This window comes from Varanus komodoensis, unplaced genomic scaffold (assembly GCF_004798865.1).
Source record: "Varanus komodoensis strain SLA01 unplaced genomic scaffold, ASM479886v1 scaffold48, whole genome shotgun sequence".
Classification (NCBI taxonomy): Eukaryota; Metazoa; Chordata; class Lepidosauria; order Squamata; family Varanidae; genus Varanus; species Varanus komodoensis.
This window is the reverse complement of record NW_025336059.1, coordinates 230,045-248,277: the sequence shown is the minus strand read 5'-3', so window position 1 is coordinate 248,277 and position 18,233 is coordinate 230,045. Positions and strand designations below refer to the sequence as shown.

The 18,233-nt window shown below is 58.9% G+C and overlaps 1 protein-coding gene across 2 annotated transcripts in view; it reads right to left on the bottom strand.

Moving 5' to 3' along the window:
- PAX7 (paired box 7) overlaps positions 1 to 17,908 on the bottom strand; it is a 106,347-nt gene extending 88,439 nt beyond the window's left edge. Inside the window, exons 1-4 of one of the 2 annotated variants that reach the window (XM_044445411.1) lie at positions 17,824 to 17,908; positions 13,226 to 13,461; positions 11,820 to 11,949; positions 7,765 to 7,899 (exon numbers count right to left, since the gene is read on the bottom strand). In XM_044445411.1, the coding sequence (XP_044301346.1) occupies positions 7,765 to 7,899; positions 11,820 to 11,949; positions 13,226 to 13,461; positions 17,824 to 17,908 (586 nt within the window). The remainder of the gene's footprint in view (positions 1 to 7,764; positions 7,900 to 11,819; positions 11,950 to 13,225; positions 13,462 to 17,823) is intronic. The other variant, XM_044445412.1, reaches the window with a different exon arrangement.
- Between the last annotated feature and the right edge of the window lie 325 nt (positions 17,909 to 18,233).

The following is an 18,233-nucleotide window of genomic DNA, read 5'->3' as shown; positions in this document are numbered from 1 at the left end:
TAAGACTGGGCGAGGGTTTGCGCCCACCCTTGCTTTCAACGGGCATATAGTTAAGAAGAAAAGAACCCTGACATTTTTGCTTCCAAACGGGGACCCCTCCTGACTTACCCCCTGCACAAATAACCCCCAGAAAATCTGGAGTGCCCCCTGCAGCCCCTGCCTCGGGACCTGCAACCCAGGGCTTCTGCGGGATTTCAGCCCGGGGTAAAGCCACCAGGGGAACAACTCATGAGGACAGAAAGCACAGAGCCACTCGAGCCTGGGCCCCCCACACCCCCAGCCGCGTGGTGTCCAGAAGCGAAGCCTCCCTACCTCGCCCTGCCGCGGCTACCCCGCCGTTTCTCCTGCACGGAAGCCGACACCGCCTCCCCCATTTTCTGCTTGCAACACCCCTGTAAGGTGGGCTGGGAAGAGCGCCGGTGACCCAAAGCCACCCCGCAGAAGCCCTCCGCCGGGGAGTCCGCAGCAGCCCTTTCGTCCTCGCGGGGCCCACGGCGACCCACGCCGCCACAGGCACGCCGTGGGCCCATCCCAGCCGCCCCGGACTCCCCCCCCGCCCCGGTGCCCGCGCAGCAAGCAGCAGCGGGGTTTTCGGGATCCCCACGCGTGGGGGCAGCTCCAGCGGCGGCCACATCACTGTCCAGGCGAGGGGGGATCTCTTTAGGGTGGCCAGAGCGGGACAAGGGGTTGCGGCTGCACTGCTGCCCCGTGGGGGCCGCACAGAGTTACGACCTGCTGCCCCGTCCCGCCGCCCTGCCCCTCGCTCCCCTCCCCAGCTGCCCCTCGCAACCACCACCTGTGAGGGAGGCGGGGCGGCGAGCACCTGGGGGGGGCAGCTGGTCCCCGGCTAGCCCCGCTTCGCGTGGCTCTCGGCCTCCCCCCCCCGCCGCCGCGGCTCCCGGTTACTACGGGGCAACGGAGCGTCTGACGGCCAGCACACGGCGGCGGGACCGGCGGGCGGGCGCCCTCCTCCTCGCCATCCTCCTCGCCATCCTTGCCGGGGGCGCGATGGCCCCCGTCGGCCCGCACCGTAGCTGCGGATGCACCGGCGACCCCGGAGCGATCGGAGGCCCGGCCCGGCGCGCCCCCCCCCCGCGCCGCCGCCCCTGCGCCTCGCCCCCCGAGTCGCTCAACCGGCGGCTGAGGGCGCGCGCAGGGCAGGTTTGGCGTGGGGGGGTGCGAGGAGCAGGAGGAAGGGGCGCGGGGGCGGCGGGAGCCCCCGCCGGCGCGCCGAGGGGCGAGCGGGGCGAGCGTTTAAAGATGAAAGCGCGAGGGAAAGAAAGGCCCCGCTTAATCCGCCTTGAAGCCCCCGACGCCGCGCCCGCGCCGCGCACCCCGAGACCGAGGCCCGACCGTGGATGAGCGCGCTCGCGGCGCGCCTCGGAGCTATTACGCCGCGCCGCCGCTTCCATTACCAGCGCTAATAAGTCTTAACGTTATTAAGTGCCAAGCGGATGAGCCGGCGGAGGGAGGGGGGGCGGCGGACGGCTTCTCCCGGGCGGGCGCGCTCCCGCAGCTGGGCCGCCCGGCTCCCCGCCGGCGCGCGGGCCAGGACCGGTCCTTGGACCGGTCCGGCGAGGCCCTGGGCCCTGCTTGGGATCCGCGGCCGCCAGGCATCCTCCGACCGCACCTGGAGCAGGATCGGGCCCCGGGTTCGGAAGAGAATCGCTTCTCCGGGGGACCCTGCGCCCCGCTAAAGGGGCCAGGGACTGCACCCTCCCCACTCAAGCACCGCTTTGCGTGGCCCCGCTGACATCGGCGGGCTTGGCGCGGCTCTGGAGTAGACACGCGTGGGATCCGCGTGGGACGATGCTGCTGGCGGATCACTGGGGCGCGCGGACAATATTTCGCGCGGGTTCTGCTTGGCCCCGCGCCCCCACGGAGGCCCGGAAGCCCCGGCCCGAGACGGCGCAATACGCGCCGCATCCAGAAAATAAGACGCACGGCTTAAAGCAGCTCACTCCTCCCGCACGGTCGCCACACCGGCCCTGCAGGGGGCGGCGGATCCCGTCGGGGACACGTGCAGCCGGACGTGTGAACGCGCCCATCCCGGCCATCTTTATCCGGGAGCGACTGCCGCCAAACCGCAGCGAGCTTCCTTCTGGGGAAACACGCGGTGCCAGCCTAGCCAAGTGGAGACTTTGGTGGCCTGGCCCTTGCGTGCTTCCTCGGGAGTAAGCCGGCGCCACATAATCCAGTGCGGCTTCCTCGGGAGTAAGGCAGCGTTCCTGGAGAGAGACAGATCGCTGGCTGGAGGTCGCTTTACAAGTGAAGCGCAGTGATTATGAACTTTAATTAGGGCATTTAAACTGTGGCAGCCTTGGAAAAAGTGGAAGGATTTTTACCCCCCCCCGCCCCCTAAAGTCTAGAATATAGTGTAAAGAAAAACCGAGGTGCGGGTGGGGGGAAGCTGCATCTGCCCCCGCAGGGATTGGAACCCCTGAACAAAAAGCCTCCAGCGAAAGGAGGCAGAAGCCCCTTCTTGTCACCAGCCGGGAAAATCCTGGACACTTGTCCATGGGGGGGGGGGGGGGGAGGGCCGGCAGGCCAAAGGGGGGGCCAAAAGAGAAACTTGCATTAGAGCCACAATTCCACGAAATGGGCGGGTTTGCCTGGCCTGTGCCCCCCCCCCCACCGCGTGCAGTTTTGGGGAACGAGGGGGCTGACTCTCAAGTAAACCCAAGTGGGATCAGAGAGAGAGAGAGAGAGAGAGAGAGAGACAGACAGAGACTCTTGGCCCCCAAAACACCCAGCACATGAGAGCAGAAAGGCTCTTCCGCAGTGTCCAAGGGAGGAGTTTACTCGCGAGGAGGCCCGGGCTTGGAAAGACACACTTAAACTGCAGCAGGGGGTGTGAGTTCGCACAACCTTCCAGTGCTCTTTCTAGAAGTAAGACCCATTGAGTTCAATGGTGGCTACTTTCAGGTAAGCCAAATCTAAGATTGCAACAGTTCAACTGAGAGCCCTTTTAATTTAGAAATTGCAGAAATCTTTCATCTCCTGGCCCTCACTTTCACTTCCCTTCTGGAAACAATCATTTTCGGTATGTCTAATTTAAGACACAATAATCTCAGCTGGATAAAGCCACCTTTCCTTTTTCCCTCTACAAGCATTCCATTTTTGAAATTAAAAGAGCCAAATCTTCTAGAGTAAATGTGGGTACTTCTTTCTTTCACACAAGCCTTGAATGAAAAAAAAAAAAAAAACAAGGACCAAAAAACAACCATTTAAAATGATCAGAGAGAAATACCTGAATTCAAAAGTAGTATATAGAAATAAATTCGCTTCACAACCAAACTTTCACTCAGGAGTATTTTCTGAATCACACTTAAATGAAACAAAAGACGGACGGGGAGAGAAAGACGGAGAGAAAGGCGGCGCGGGGGGGGGGGCGATTTTAGCCGCCTAAGGACCAAGTCTGTAACCCTAAATCAACCCTTCCCTTAAAAATATTAGACTACAAACCACAAACTCGTAATGATACTAATAATATTAATAACGGCAGCCGGGATGGCCGCTTGGGCACAAAAGGGCTAATTTCCAAATGGATCTAGAGCAATTTGAAATACGAAAAAGCACAAAACGAGGCAGTCGCTCCATCCAACCGCTTTTCACTGCCAACAGAAGGTGTGAATAATGTTACAAAACTATCTACCAGCAGGGCGTATTGAATAATTTATCTCCTATTCTTCTCCCAGTTTTTGTTTTCGCTTGTTTTGTTCTCGAACTTTTCTGTTCCCCTTGCAAAATTTTGAATGAGAATAAGTGGAGTCCCTTTCCCTGCAGTTTTTTTTTTGGGGGAGGAGGGGGCAGGTTTCGAGGGAAGGGACACAGCGTCGTGTCTCCAACCCCCACCCCGGGGGGGGGGACGTTCCCTGTTTGCCTTTGTGGTCAGAGAGTTCTTTAGCTTCAATAGACTTGGAGAGTCTTTGTAACTGAAGTTCATCGCCAAGGTTGACAAGGGGGAAAAAACAACCCCCCCCCCGAAAGGGAGGCGATCAAACCCAGGGCCAGAAGAGAAAAGAAAAGAACAGAAAATTCATGTCCTGCTGATTCTCCATTCAAACTTTTCAAGATAACATTGGAAGCCCACATATATTTAAATTGTTCGCAGATATAAGCAAACCATTCTGGTATGCTCATTTAAAAAGAGTTTAAATATATTAATTCAGGAAAAAATATTTAAGACTTTAAAGAAAAAGCTGGCTGGAGGATTCTTTTAGAAGCGGTTTCTTTCGGGGTGCGCGCGCACGTGTGTGGAATCTCTTCTGATCGCAAACTCATTTCGATGAGATTTTAGGAAGGTGAGAATGTTGCAAGGAAAGCTACAACGACGCCTGGAAATAAAGCAAATACCCGCCCCTCCGCCAATTAAAGGAGATCCAACTAAACGCTTGTTTACTTAGGAGTAAAACCTAAAGAAAAATCATGGTCCCGAAAATCAAAGCCAATTCAATTAAATCTTTTTTGTCTGCTTACTCGCGAGTAAAACTCACCCGTTTCGGTTCTCTCCTCCCCCCGCCCCCGAAATAAAAGCCAGCCAAATTGGATCAGCTTCTGGGCTATTTACTCGCATGTAAGGCCTGCCCGTTTCAATTAGCATCCCCATCGAGAAAAATTAAAGCAAACGAAACCAAACCGGCTGCTTCCTGTCCACTTACTCGCAAGGAAAAGCCGCCGTTTTCAAGCGCGCGCACCATGTAAGCTTCCCCGTGTTTCCTCGGGAGTAAGTCCCACTGCAAGCGAGGCTTACTCCCAAGTAAACACGCAGAAGACTTGGCGCGGGGTCTCGGCGCTTCCCAGCCGCAGTCTGGATAGCCACTTCGGGGATTTTTGCTTTGCTGGGGGCAAGAAGCGAAGTTTAAGCCGCGGGACTTGCCGGGAATCGCTCGGCGCTTCTCGGCACCCAACCGCTCCCTTCTACACCCCCGAATAAATGGGTCCCCCCACCGCCCGGGCCGGCGGAGCAGACCGAGGGCGGCCGGCGTGCGGGCGCACACAAAAGCGCCCCGCTCTTCCCGAGCCGTGGAAATCGGCAACTACACGGTGCCAACCGTCGACCCAGAAAACGAGCCCCCCGCGGCAGCTTTGGGGGTCCCACTCTTTGCTTGTGCGCGGGGCTGAGCCCCCCTAAAATATCCTCGCTCCCTGGAGCCGCGCGCGCAAGGAGACGCGCCCTCGCGCTCGCCTCTTAATCTTGCGCCGGGCGCAGGGCGGACAGCGCTGCTGGTACGAAAATGAGCGTCATCGCGCGATGACCTTTGTTTGGACCGTTCGGGAGAGAAACGGGGGCCGAATTCCTCCCGGAGAGACCCTTCCCGCCCCGCTTTCTGGGGGAAAAGAGACAGTCGAGAGCGCTGCGCGCGTGTCATTCCACAGCCCCCAAACGCCAAGCAATCGCGAGAAACCCAGCTTGCAATTATTTCCAAAGCAAGGGAGTTTTAAAAGTGGAGGCATCTCTTCCCCGTTTCTCTCTTCTCTCCCTCGCGCCCCCCCCCCCAAAAAACAGAAGCCCAAAGAATAATTGAATTTGATGCCTCCCATCAGTCCAACTGTCAAGCGAGGTTCCTGGGGACCGTTTAGAAAGGAACAGCAGGAAAAGAGAAACTGATCTGTTTAACAAATTCATTGAGCGAAGCTTTCGGCTCCCCCTCTCCTCCCCCCCTCCTCTTCCCGAGTCCTGGCTCAAGCGGGATCCGGAGTCACTCCGGTTTTCATGCCAAGACAGTCCAGGTTTGCCCTTCTGGCAACGCTTCCATTCTGTCCCCACAAAATGAAGCGCCCGCGCTGGCAAATTAGCCCCTGCGTCCTCTGCCCCACAGAAGCATCCCTTCTCCAGCAGCATCCCGGCTCAACATCCTCTAATTTTATTATTTATTTGTGGGCCCCTTCACAAATCTCTCTCTCCTCCACCGTCTTAACGAATGTCATTTAAAAAAATAAATAAACCAAAAATATTTGAAATAACATTTCTTTCAAGATATTAAAAATAGCCAAGGCTATTGTTTCAGATACTCCAACGCACAGATATTCCACATCACGCTTTTCTTAAAGTATTATACATAGCATGCTGTCCTGTTGCAATGAAACTAAAAAGGAGCACCTTGTTTCAGAGTTGGAAACATTAACAGAAGGTTCCCAGCTTTGCAAAAAAGGAACTTCCATTTGATTATTTTAATTCATGCGATTATTTTTCCGGAAGAAAAAACCAAGGTGATAGACCACATTAAGGAAAAGAGCACGGACACAAAGGAGGGAAGCATGGAATATCAGTGCAGAATTTTGTAAAACTCCAAAGTTTGCTACAAACATTTTACATCTGACTCTCCCCCTAAAGAACCCCACAAAGGACCAATGTGTTCTCTATGTAAACTTGCTTTTAAAGGGAAGACACGGGGTGGGGGGGACACACACAAAATGACACGTGTCAACCGGACACCGCACACATGCAAAACCAGGAAAGAATATGCCAGTGGATGAATTCTGCTCGAAACACGACAACCTGGATATTAAGGCTGTATGGGCTTGGACACGTACAGGCGATGCCTGAGGATATCTTAGCATCCAAAAGTCTTAGGGGGACAGAAAGTGGCAGCGGTTGCGTAAGTCAATATAGGGGCCCTGCCCCTCCCATGACTACAAAATCTAGAATAAATTATGCAAAATGAGAAAATGTGCTAATTTATGCACAGGGGTGTGCTTTTCCTTTCTTGGTTTTAAAAGGCTGAAAATAAAAGCAAACCCTGGCAGTAGATCAGAAATGGTGGCAGAAAATAATAAAATTGTTCTTGAAGAACGGGTCAGATTCTCTCTCTCTCTGAGATTCTCACCTTATGCTTTCAGATGCAGGAAAACACATTTCATAACCACAATCCAAGATGCATTTTGTAATATATTAAAAGCCAGGAAAGGCAGGCCAAGCCGAAGTTTGTGCTTCGGTTAGTTTAAAAAGAGAGCCATTCTAGTTTAAATCCAATCTCAGACGGTCCTGGTGGATTAAAAGAAAAAGGAAAGCGAATGCCAAACAAAACTCTCTTTGTGGAAGCCTTTTGGCATATCCACCCCTTAGCCTGCCTCCTCTAAGGAAACACATCTTCTTCCGGTTTTGCTTCACCTGCCTCTTCCTTCCCAGAGTCGAACTGGGGCCTCCAAATTCCCTGAGGAACAGGCCGCGTCTGATTTTGAAAAAATTATTTTGAAAAAATAAAGTATCCCACCTTTCTTCTTCCTATCTGGCCTCTGAAGGATCTTCCCATAAGATTGAAAACAGGACTCATAAATATTGAAAACACGATCCTAAATGTCACCACCACGGAGGCTCGAAGTGATGGAGCGAACGACCCTCCATCCCACGTGAGGAGCAAAGGACAAAACACTCTTGTTGCCGCTCGCTCAGGGGACGATACCGAAAGACCTGCAGCCTCCCGGGGGCCTGGCTCCCTTCTGATGGGTAAGACTACAGCTGCCATCATCCCCCACTGGAGTTGATAGGAGCTGCGGTCCGACACATCTAGGGTTTCTCTGCGTGACAATCCTTTCAGCCAAAGATGGGCACCAGGGAGAGGAAGAGCTTGGGGAGTTCCTGAAGGGGAAAAGCCGGTGAGAGCAGCTTCAGGAGTCTGTTGTGGGGTGGCAGGAATGGAGGGTCCTGAAAAGGTCTTGGCTGACATCCTGGGCAGAGCCTCTCTGCACAGCAACATTTTCTCAGGGGCAAACAAGCCACAGGACACGGAGAAAAAGCGCCCCCCCCCCGTTTTTCCCTACCTTTGTCGCCCAAGATGCCGTCGATGCTGTGCTTGGCTTTCTTCTCGCTGTCCTCCTCTTTCTTCTCGCAATCCTCGTCTTCCTCTCTCTTCCCGAACTTGATTCGGAGCACCCGGCTAATCGAACTCACTAAACCTCGGACAGTTAAAGACAGAAGAGGGAAATATAAGCTGGTTTGCAGGCAAATTGGGGAGGGGGGGAGCAAATAGCTAGGCCAGAAGAATTAGTCTAACGTTCCCGAAGTTTGGTTGCAGTTTCTCCCCTTAGATCCGGGTCAGGCGTCCTTTGGGACCCCTGGGAGGACGCAGCAATTAGAGGGACTCTCCCGGGCACCAGCACATGGCAGGCTTGGCAAAGGACAAGCCCCGGCCCAAGGCACGGCGAGGCGGGGAGGGGGTCCGAGCCCCATGGGGAACAGCGCCCTTCCAAAGTTCCCAGGGAAAGTTTTGCAGTTCCGGCAGCGCCCGCTCACCGCCGCGAAGAAAATACGTTAATGGACCAAACACAAGCAGACAAAGAGCAGAGAAATGGGGAGGGGGAGACATCTTGGCATGGCCGGGAAATATTTCCAAGGCATCACCGCTCGATCTCCTGGGAGGCGACCGTCAGTTTCACCCGCGTGCAACTCAGCATGAGCTGTGCTAGAAAGAGCTCCCATTGGGGTCTAGGTGGCACGGATTTGTGTCCCCAAAAGGGGAAGGGTTTTCCATAAAAGAGCTCCGTGGGAATGCCTTTTCCAAAACAAAACACCACCTGTAGCTTTTTAGAAGGACATGCATTTAAATCTCTCTCTCTCTCTCTGACCTTCTGGTGCATTTAAACCCATTACTCTAACTCGGCCATGGCAGAAGGGCCTGCTTTTTACAGCGATGGTTTCGGGGAGCGCTTGAAATGGGAAAAATCACAACCACCCTGCAGAGCAGGCCCAATATTATAACCACCAGATTGCAGAGCGGGGTTTGTTCACGGCTGAGCCGACAGGTCTCCAAAACCGCCCTGTGAAACACTCCCTTCGCATTCTCCGACCTCCTGCCTGCCAGATGGGTTGTACTACAACTCCCATCAGTCCGATCAGATGGCCAGCTGACAGAGGATTCAAAGCGTTCTAGTCCAAAGTATCTGGAATCAGTTACGAGGCTGGGCAACGTTGCTGAGAAACATATCCAAATACTTTGTGCGGATTCACTGAGCGTATGGACAGCCCCCCCCCCCAACGCGACTACCCTAAAATCGCACCCTAAAACTGACCGCCTCTTTGCAGGGACACAAACACAGGCCTGTCTCTTTGTGGTGCTCAGAACCACCAGAAAACGCCAAGTCATTGCACTGCAATGCCATTATTTCTGGAAAGAGACGTTTTCAGTATCTATCCAAAAACCATGGAATTCTGCTCCCGTATTAAGACGCTGGCTTAATTTTTAAACAGCTTTTCTATAGACTGGCCATCCCCTCCTCGGGCAAGGTGGCTGATGCCATTCCACCGGGCCAGAAATCCGTGGGGGTTCTGGCAGGTCGAAAGGACGTGCGGGTCAAGACCCGGAGGTGCAAGCATGCGTGCGCGGGGCGGGGGGTGGCCGGGGGGGGGGTTGCAGGCCCTTGGTCTTGCGCGTCAGGGAGGCCTCCCTGCAGGCTGCCAAGCAGCACAGAAGGAAGAAACCTCGCGGCCTTGCGAAGCTAGCTTTCCACCTGCGGGGGGTGTGCTCGGCTTTGTTTTAAGCTGCGGCAGAGGTGACCCACGGGACACCCCCTGCGCTTTGACGGGCCCTCCCCACCCCACGATCACGCCGAGGATCAACGCCCGTTAGTGCTGCAAGGAAACGTGGAGTTCACAAGGCCTGTAGGCAGCATAAGGGGTTTTTTTTGGGGGGGGGGGTGCCAATAAAATAGGGGAGGCATTTCACCTGGTCTGTGGTCGTGTCAAGGCAAAACAGCAAGTTTGTATTCGTAAGAAAGAAAAAGGATATGGGGAGAGATAATTGTGGGGGGAGGTCCCTCCAGGCCCACCACCCTCCTCCCCATTTCTGGACCCTGCACGGCTAGCAGTCTCGGTGGGCACCCCCCCGGCCCCCTCCTACTCCTTGGGAAGCATCTCTTGCCATCCGGCAGAATCCCTGCTGCTCTGGGGAGCACCTGAGGCTCAGGTACAAACCGGGGCAGCCCCCTGCAAGATCAACCCCCCCCGTCTGGGTAGACACACAAAACCAGCCACGTGCTGCAACTGAAGCAGCTTTCTTGAAGGCACAGAAACCGATTGCGGGTCCTGCCCTCCATCTTATCGGGGTGTGTTTATTGGAATGGCCCCCCAAGTCCCCCCCCCATAAAGCATGTGTGGAAGCAAGGCACCCAGAGGCTTGCAAGCGGGTCGTACTCTTCTCTTTCCATTTAATAAATCGGAGCTGCTTCGGGTGGCATTTAAAAAGCAGGCCATCAAGCACACAACCACACAACACAACGTGTGCCGTGCCATATGAAGGAACCCTGGAGACAGATGGATTCCTGGATGACGGGAAATGTGCACCATTTAGCTTCTCTTTCCCGGCTTTCTCCAAGACAAGACGAGCTGCGATCCCCTGCCTATTTCCCTAGGAATGAGCCCACTGCAATCAATGAGGCTTGCTTCTGGGTACATATGTGCAGACTTGTGTACACCTGGATCCCCAAAACCAGGAATAAAGAGGAGGAAAGAGCTTGCTTTATTTATTCAGGACCCATTCGTGCTTTCAAATAAAGGAATGCTGACTTCCAGGTTACACAGGGCTCCCCACCAGTTCCATGCAGAGCCCTGTGTAACTCACAAGACTGCATCCAAGTGACTGAAGTCAAGTGGATGGCCAAACTTGTAGTCTTTCTTTCAAAAGAAGGGAACTTTTGAAGCTTCTCCCGCAGGCTTCATCCCACCACCCCATCCCTCCAAAGGGTCTACTCGAATCAAGATCATGAAGGGAAACCCCTAATAACCTCTGCTTCCTTCTCACATGGAGTTTGGATGACACCCCGACTCTTGCCTCAGACTTCCCTGGTGCAACGGAGTAAGGACGCTGTAGGACAGACGTGTGTGCGTGTGCAGGTGGAGGGGGTGCCCCCCAGAGAGAGAGGGGGAGGGAGGGAGAGACCACTATCTAGCAGGCAAAGGTTTCTGCAGCACAGCTAGTAACTGGCTCAGCTTGGTTACCCAGCCTTTAAAGAAAGCACACATATCATCCCAACTAAATGTCAAAACAACAACAACAACAACTTCGTTAAAAGTTCCCCCCAAACTGCCTGCCTGGCCCAGGGACTACCCGGCGCCCAGGAGCCACACGGCAACCTCAGGCCCGGGTCTCACACAAGGCAGGGGAGGACTTCTCTTGGCGCTGGGCTACACCACACGCAGCTTACCGACTAGCTGGACTGGGTGGATGTCCCCTCAATCCCCCCTCAAAAAAGAGCTTGGCATGCCGTGGGGGGGGGGCGCACGGAGCTCTTTTGGTAGCTTTCTGCTCTCATGGGGATTCTGCACTTCGCATGAAGCATCTCGGTATGGCTTTAAGACCCTAAAAACAGCTCAGGGGCCATCCATGCGGTGGCGAACCGGCTGCCCGCCTGATCCCTCAAGCGGGGTGGGGGCAAGACCTCCCCCTGCCCAAACCCCTCAGCAGCCGGCGTGTGCAGGCAGGCCACCCCGGCAGAGAAAGTAGCCCGTGGCCAGGACGGCTGGTAGCCCCCTGGACTCTCCCTCGTGAATCTGCCCCACCCCCTTCGAAAGCCACCCCCCTTCCCCCGGCAGGGAGTTCCACAGCTCCCCCACAGGCCGCGCCGAGAGGGACTTCCGTGGGGCGGCCCTGACTCTTCCCCAGGCCGCTTCCTGGGATGACCCCCGGTCCGCGTGTTACGGGAGAGGGAAGACAGTGCCCCCCCCCGCCAGACTGCAGGCCCCTTGCGCAGCGACCCCACCCCGGCATTCCGGGGCGCGCCTATTTCGGCCTGAAGCCGCGGGGCCGGGGCCGGGGCCCCCGCGGCCGCTCCCTCCCTCGCCCCCCCTCGCCCCCCCCCGGCCAGCCCGGCTGCCTTCTCACCTGAGGGGACCGTGCTGCGGTCGCAGTGCCCGTCTTTCAGCAGCCGGTCGCGGATCTCCCAGCTGAACATGCCCGGGTTCTCGCGCTTGTACTCCTCGATCTTCTTCTCCACGTCGGGCGTCGCGACCTGCTTTTGTGATCAACGCGGGGCGGGGGGGGGGGGGGGGGGGCAGAGGAGCCCGCTGTTAAATTCGAGGTCGCCCTTCCCGGGGCGCCCTTCCCGGGCCGCGCGCGCCCGCAGGAGCCCCGCGAAGCCGCGCCTCCCCGCGAGCGCGAACAGGTGGGCACAGACGCCCAGATGGACTCACCTGCCCTCCCAGCATGCCCCGCGCGCTCACGTGGCCCCTCGAGGCCACAATCCCGTGCAAGCGCCTCTCCCGTTTCCTGCAGCCCGGGGCGTTGCGACCGAGGAGACGCGCCCAGGATCAGGCCCTGCGGCTGCGCCTGCTCGTCCCGGGCAGCGCCGACCCCCGCCTGTCCTCGCTGCTTACTCGGAAGCAACTCGGAAGGGGCCTACTTTCGAGGAAGCGGCTCCTTCCTCCCTCTCCCCCCCCCCCGAGTCTTTCTTTCTTTCTTAAAAAAAAGGGGGGATTATTGTAGAGGACAAGTATTCAGATAGTTAGGAGGTGTTTGAAGCACCTTTGAACCGACCCCCAAAGGCCCATTTCCAAATGGCCAGGTCTACTCAGAAGTAACGCTTCAACGGGGCTTACTTCTGAGAAAGCGTGAAGAGAAAGACAGCCTTCCAGCCCCGTCTGGTGCGCATTTACTCGCAAAGAAAATCCAGCCTAATTCAGAGAGAGCGCCGCGGCCACTCCTACACCTTTACTCGGAAGTAACGGGGCCTGAGCAGAGCTTCCGGCAAGATTCCACCCTTACTTGCTAGTAAAGCGACCCGGGGCTGTAACAGGCACCCGATCGGTTCACACGTTGATGCCCAGGGCTGACTTCTCCCAGTTCTCCGTGCTGGACCGCACCCTGCACTGGCTGTGCACACTTACCTGGGAGTAGGTGCCACTGACAACAACCAGATTGCCTTCAGAGTAGACACCACTTGGATTGTACTGGCGGTTGAGTGCGCAACTCAGACTCGGAGGAGACCCACTGAAATCCATGGGGCTTGAAGGCTGCGACCCCCCAACCCGGCTTCTCGCTGGACAGCTTAGACTGCAGCTCCCATCAGCCCCAGCCAGCAGGCCCAAGGGTCAAAGCGTCTAGACACTGTGGCCCAAGACACCTGCCGCGCCCCCGGACCCAGTCCGAGCAGCCCAGCCCAGGACGTTCCCGAGCGCGCGTCCCCACGAGCGGGAAGCGCCCTCGGGCCCAGTGCTGCTCCGGGCCGCGCGGGCTCCCGGGGCACGTGGGGGAGGCCGGAGAAGAGCCCCCGCCTCTGGATTTCCACTCACCCTGGGCTTGCTGCCCCCGATGGCTCCGGGGCGGATGGAGCCGGTCTCCTGGTAGCGGCAGAGGATCTTGGAGACGCAGCCGTGGGACACGCGCAGCTGCCGCGAGATGACGCAGGGCCGGATGCCGTGGTGGGCCATCTCCACGATCTTGTGGCGGATGTGGTTGGGGAGGGGTCGCCCGTTGATGAAGACGCCTCCGAGCTGGTTGACGCGGCCCTGGCCCAGCGGGGTCGAGACTGCGGGCAGAGCAGAGCAGAGCAGAGCGGCGAGTGCGCGCGGGCCCCGAGTCGGCGCGGCGCGGCCCGGCCGCCCTCGGGGCGCTCCAGGCCCGGAGCCGCCGGGGGTGGGGGGCGCCCGGAAGGGGGACGGGGCCGCTTGCGCCGGCCGCGCGCTCCTGGCCGAGCCCACCTCGCGGGGCTGCTGTGAGGAGAAGGGCAGAAAGCGCCCGCGGGCTCGGAGAATAAAGAGTAGTTTTAGGGCGACGGAGGGGACGGCCTCGGAAAGACAAGGCCGGGAGGTTTGCTATTTCCCAGTCGCTCGTGCAATTTTGAGGGGAGAGGCAGAGATCGCCCCCCGCCCCCGCCCGGGCCCTGAAAAGCAGGAACAACACTGCAACTCGGCTTTTCTATGATTCTGTTTAACAGCGCGAAATGCGGCTGGAAACTCCGAAGAGGCGGTTTTCTTGGGAAGCACCCCCCCCACGCCGCCGGGCAGCAAACTTCACCCACCCGCCCGGGCGCGCTGCGCCCTCGCCCCAAGTCCTCCCCGGCGGCGCCCCGGCTCCCACACCTGCTTCCTCGGGAGGCGCGGACGCGCGACGAGCCGGCCAGGGGGCTCCTGGGGACGGTGCCCCCCCCCCAGTGCGGCGGACGGTACGTTGCCCCTGAATTTTCTCTGCCCCCGGTATGCCTATTACGAGCCCTTCACCTGCAAACCAGAATCCACTGTCCCCCACTTTCCCCCCACCCGCCCCCCCAAATATCCCTCGCAGGTTTTGGCTGGCCCGGGGCCTGCTCTTGCCCTTCTTCTCGCGTGCTGAGTGGGGCGAACGCGGCCCATCCTAGCGAATTCACCCCACGGGGCGTGGGCACCAGCTCTGTTCGTACGGACTGATGCCTCTGGCCCAGTGCGTGGGCCGTCAGCATCGGCTGAATTGTGTGGCCCACCTTCTGGAGAAGGAGAGGGGGGTCGCAGCTGTGTTAAAATGCCCCCCCCCCCAGTCCCGCCTCGTCTTCTACTTCATCTCCGCGCGGCCCCGTGGGACTAAGGGCCCCAAGGAGCCGTGGCTTGGGCCAGCCCTGTGCCACGGCGCGGAATGAACCCCTTTCGGCTCGGTTCGGGGGCTCACGGCGAGAACAAAGGCTGCGGGCCAGGGGGCTGCCCGGCCAGGGCTGGCAAAGAACTCCGAAAGAAGGTGGGGGTCCCGCTCCCCGTCGCGTTGGCCCTTGCGCTGCGATCCCCTTTCCGCTTACGCGGGAGCAAGCCTCGTTCGCAACGGAGCTTCCTCCGCGTAAACCTGCCGGGATTGCACTGCAAGAGCTCTCCCGCCGGACGGAGCTGCGGGCAAGCGAGGCGAGGCCAGGGGCACCTTCTGGGGTCGCCGGGCTGTCGGGCGGGAGGGCCTCATCCGCCCCCCGGGAGGGCAAAGAGCCCCCGCCCCGCGGGCGCTGCCTCTGGCCGCAGCATCAGCGGGAAAGGAGGCCCGGCTGGGCCGCGCCTGGTGCGCCGCTGCCGCCAGGCGCGGCGCGGCCTTCAACGCCGAGCTGCCCGGAAGGTCCCCGGCGCCCGCGGAGCTCCGGAAGGGCCTTCCTCGCCCGCTCTCCCGAGCGCGAGCGGCGCGGTCCCTCCTCGAAGCCGAGGCTATTTTGGGGGGGTGGCGCCGGGGAGGGAAGCGGGGCTCTCCTCGTCCTGGCGGGGTTTCGGACCGCGGCCCGCACCGAGGCTGCTCGGGGGTCGGTTCCGGGCTGCGCAGGAGCTGAGCCGATGCGGAGCGGCGCGGGGTGGGGGTGCGCGCCGCCGCCCCTCTTTGGAAAAGCGGCGAAGTTCGAAAACTTTGGGCGCGGCGGGCGGGACGGGGCTGCCCGCTCCCGGGACAAAGGGCCTCCGCGGTCCCAGGGACGCGCCGGCGAGGCGGCTGCGCGCGACTCGGCGGAGCTGCCTCCCGAGGAAGGAGGTCCGCCAAGCCGGGCGCCCCGATCCGCGGACGCGCTCCCCGCGTCGGGAAGCCAAGCCCCGCCGAGGGGAGCCGAGAGCCGCGCGCCCTCCGCAGCCAGGTGCCCTCCGGGGGTGCGGACTCGGACACGAAGCGAGCAGTCCGGCGCTTGGCTCGCGCCCTTTGAGGCCTCTGCCGTTATTCGTGAACATCCCGGAGCGGCTTGGACAGATCTACTGTTTTACAAGGCGAGCGATCCGTGCTGGCTTTCTTATCCTCGACCTCTGCAGCGCCCCGGTACCTCCTCCTTTTAACCCCACAATATATTTTTATAAATCTCTCCCTCGGCGCCTTCCAGCTGCGCCGACGACTCTTACATCTGCTGGCGCTTTCTCCGCAGCTGTCCCGACCCGTCCGCAGATGGGTTTGTTGGCCTTCAAACAAAAACCGAACACCCGCTTCCCGCGCCCACATGTTCTCCGCACGGCAACCGCTCCGAAGAAACCGCCAGCCCTCGGCGGGTCCCGCTCTGCCAAGCCCGACCGCTTTCCCACGTGAGGAAAAGGAGAGTTTGCTCGCGGGAGAGCCCCCGGCGAAGCGCGGTGGGAGAAACGCCGGGCGGGCGGGCGTCGGCAGAGCAGAGAGAGACTCGCAGAATCCCGGGCAGACGCGGGAAGGGTCTCCAAGGCCTCCGGGACCTTTTCAAAATGGTCTTTGAAAGCTCCGCGGCGGAGCGCGCGCAACAGTTTTAATGCGGCATTTTTGAACAGAAACTCTCGCGTGCTATTTCTTGACTTTGCGGGCAACGACAGCAATACCTGTCTTGCCAGGCAAAGCGGGCGATCCGGAAGGAAGCCCCCCTCCCCCGGGGGGGCGGTCTGAGTTTTCTGTTTTCTGCCTCGCATGGGCTGCGGATGGGCCACATTCGCCCTGGCGAAGGGCGCTTCCTGGCACGGAGGGGACCCGCGGGAAGGGAGAAGAAAGAGGGGGCCTGGAGGCGAGGAGGGAAGAGCGCCCTTCTCTCTGCCCTCCCCGCCTGCTTCTCTTTCCCCTGCTGAACGGAGGAGAAAAGTAGATTCCAGCGCTCGCCTCGCGGTTTAATCAAGAATCACGCGCCGCTAATTCGAAGTCACTCGGATAGACACCTCATTAGGCGCCGAGAGCGCTCAAGTGGGACACGGTGCCTTGGAGAGGCGCTGGAATCGGCCGCTGGTGCTGCCTTGTCATTATTCCCGATCACGTTGTACAAATATTTTGGTAATCCTTTGATCCCTTCTCCCTTCCCAGCCCCGTTAAGTTCATTCGCTACAGCAGGGAGCGGGGCTCGGCCGCCCTCCGCGCGGCGTGCCTGTGTGTTTTCCCACCTTGCGCGGGGCCCGTCCCTTCCCTCGCCCCCCCGGGCTCGGCTGCCCAGCCCGTCCACTTGAGCACGCCTCGCGCGCGGAAGATTTGCTTTAATAAATGCAGCCGAGTGGGCCTCGAGCCGGCGTTAATTCTGGCTTGGCCTCCGTGGCGAGGGAGGGGGCGGCGGGTCCGAGGCGTCGTGCGGGCTTTCTTGGGGGAGGGGGAGGGAGGCGAGGGGGCGTCGGGAGCTCACCTGCTACCCCTCGAAAAGGAAAAAAAGACTGGGGGGGGGGAAGAGCGCAGGTGAGAAAAGCGAAGGTGCAAGGGAGGAATTATCCGGGGAAGGGCCCGAGTTTGGAACGGCGACCAGGGCGGTTTTCCAGCCTGGCCACATCTGGTTGGTTTCTCTCTGCGTTTTCTTTTTAAAGTTAGTTAATTTGTTTATTTTATTTTATTTTATTTTTTAAGGAGAGAGGGGCACGGATAAATGCCTGGCTGGGTTAGAGCCGCTGGGCTGGGAGGCGACAAGACATTTGGAAGGGGGTGAAAGCCGCCACCGAATCCAACAGAAGCAAACAAAAAACCCGGCAGGACCCGACGCAGCCTTCGCCCTCGGGAGGAAAGGAGCGAAGGCAGACCAACCCGGCCCGAGGGAGAGGCAGCCCGCCTCGGTCCTCCGCGCGGGGAAGCCTCGACCCCGCCGCGTTGGCTCGGAGCGCGACGGCCGACCGAGTCCACCGGCGCGAAGGAAACCCGCCTTCGAGGCTGGCGCTTCCTTGCTTAGAAGGAAGCCCGTCTGGTTTCACGAGCACGTTCTCCGAGACAAGCGTTCAGCCGTCAGGGAATTTCAAAAGGCTCTGGATGTATACTCTTGCGGGGGGGGGGGCGTTAAAAGGGCTCCCCAATCCATCTTAGACCGAAAAGTTTTTTAAAAAAGAAAACGAACCAAGAACAGAACGTTACAAAGCCCCCGGCGAGGGGCGGGGGTCAGGCGAAAGTTGGAAGCGATGCCCCCACTGCCGGTGGCGGGGGGGGGAGCTAGTCCTAAAAGTGCGGGGTCTTTATTTCACAAATCTCCAAACTCGAAGCAGCGAGCGCTTACCTTCCAAGGGAAATCCGGTACGGGGATAATTCTGTCCGGGTCCTGGGCGCATCATTCTTGGTACGGTCCCAGGGAGCGCAGCCATGCTCCAGTCGAGGCTGCTGGGATGGACCGGGGGAGGGCCGCGTGGAGATGACAGAGGCCTGCGAGGAGCAGACGCGGAAAGAAAAGGAGACGTCCGGACGCTTCGCAGAAAAGGGCGAAAACACGCGCGCACGCAGGGGGTGGGGGAGAGACCTCGCCTTAAGTCTCTCTCTCCTTCTCTCTCTCCCTCCCCCGCTGCAAAGAAGAAGGGGGAAAGGCAGGCGATCTTCCCAGCCTCTCCCCCAAAACCACCAATTTTTCCCCCTCAAAGGCGGGGGTGAAATTGACCAGCTGGAACCGAGCGCGCGTCCTTCAGGAATGCGCAA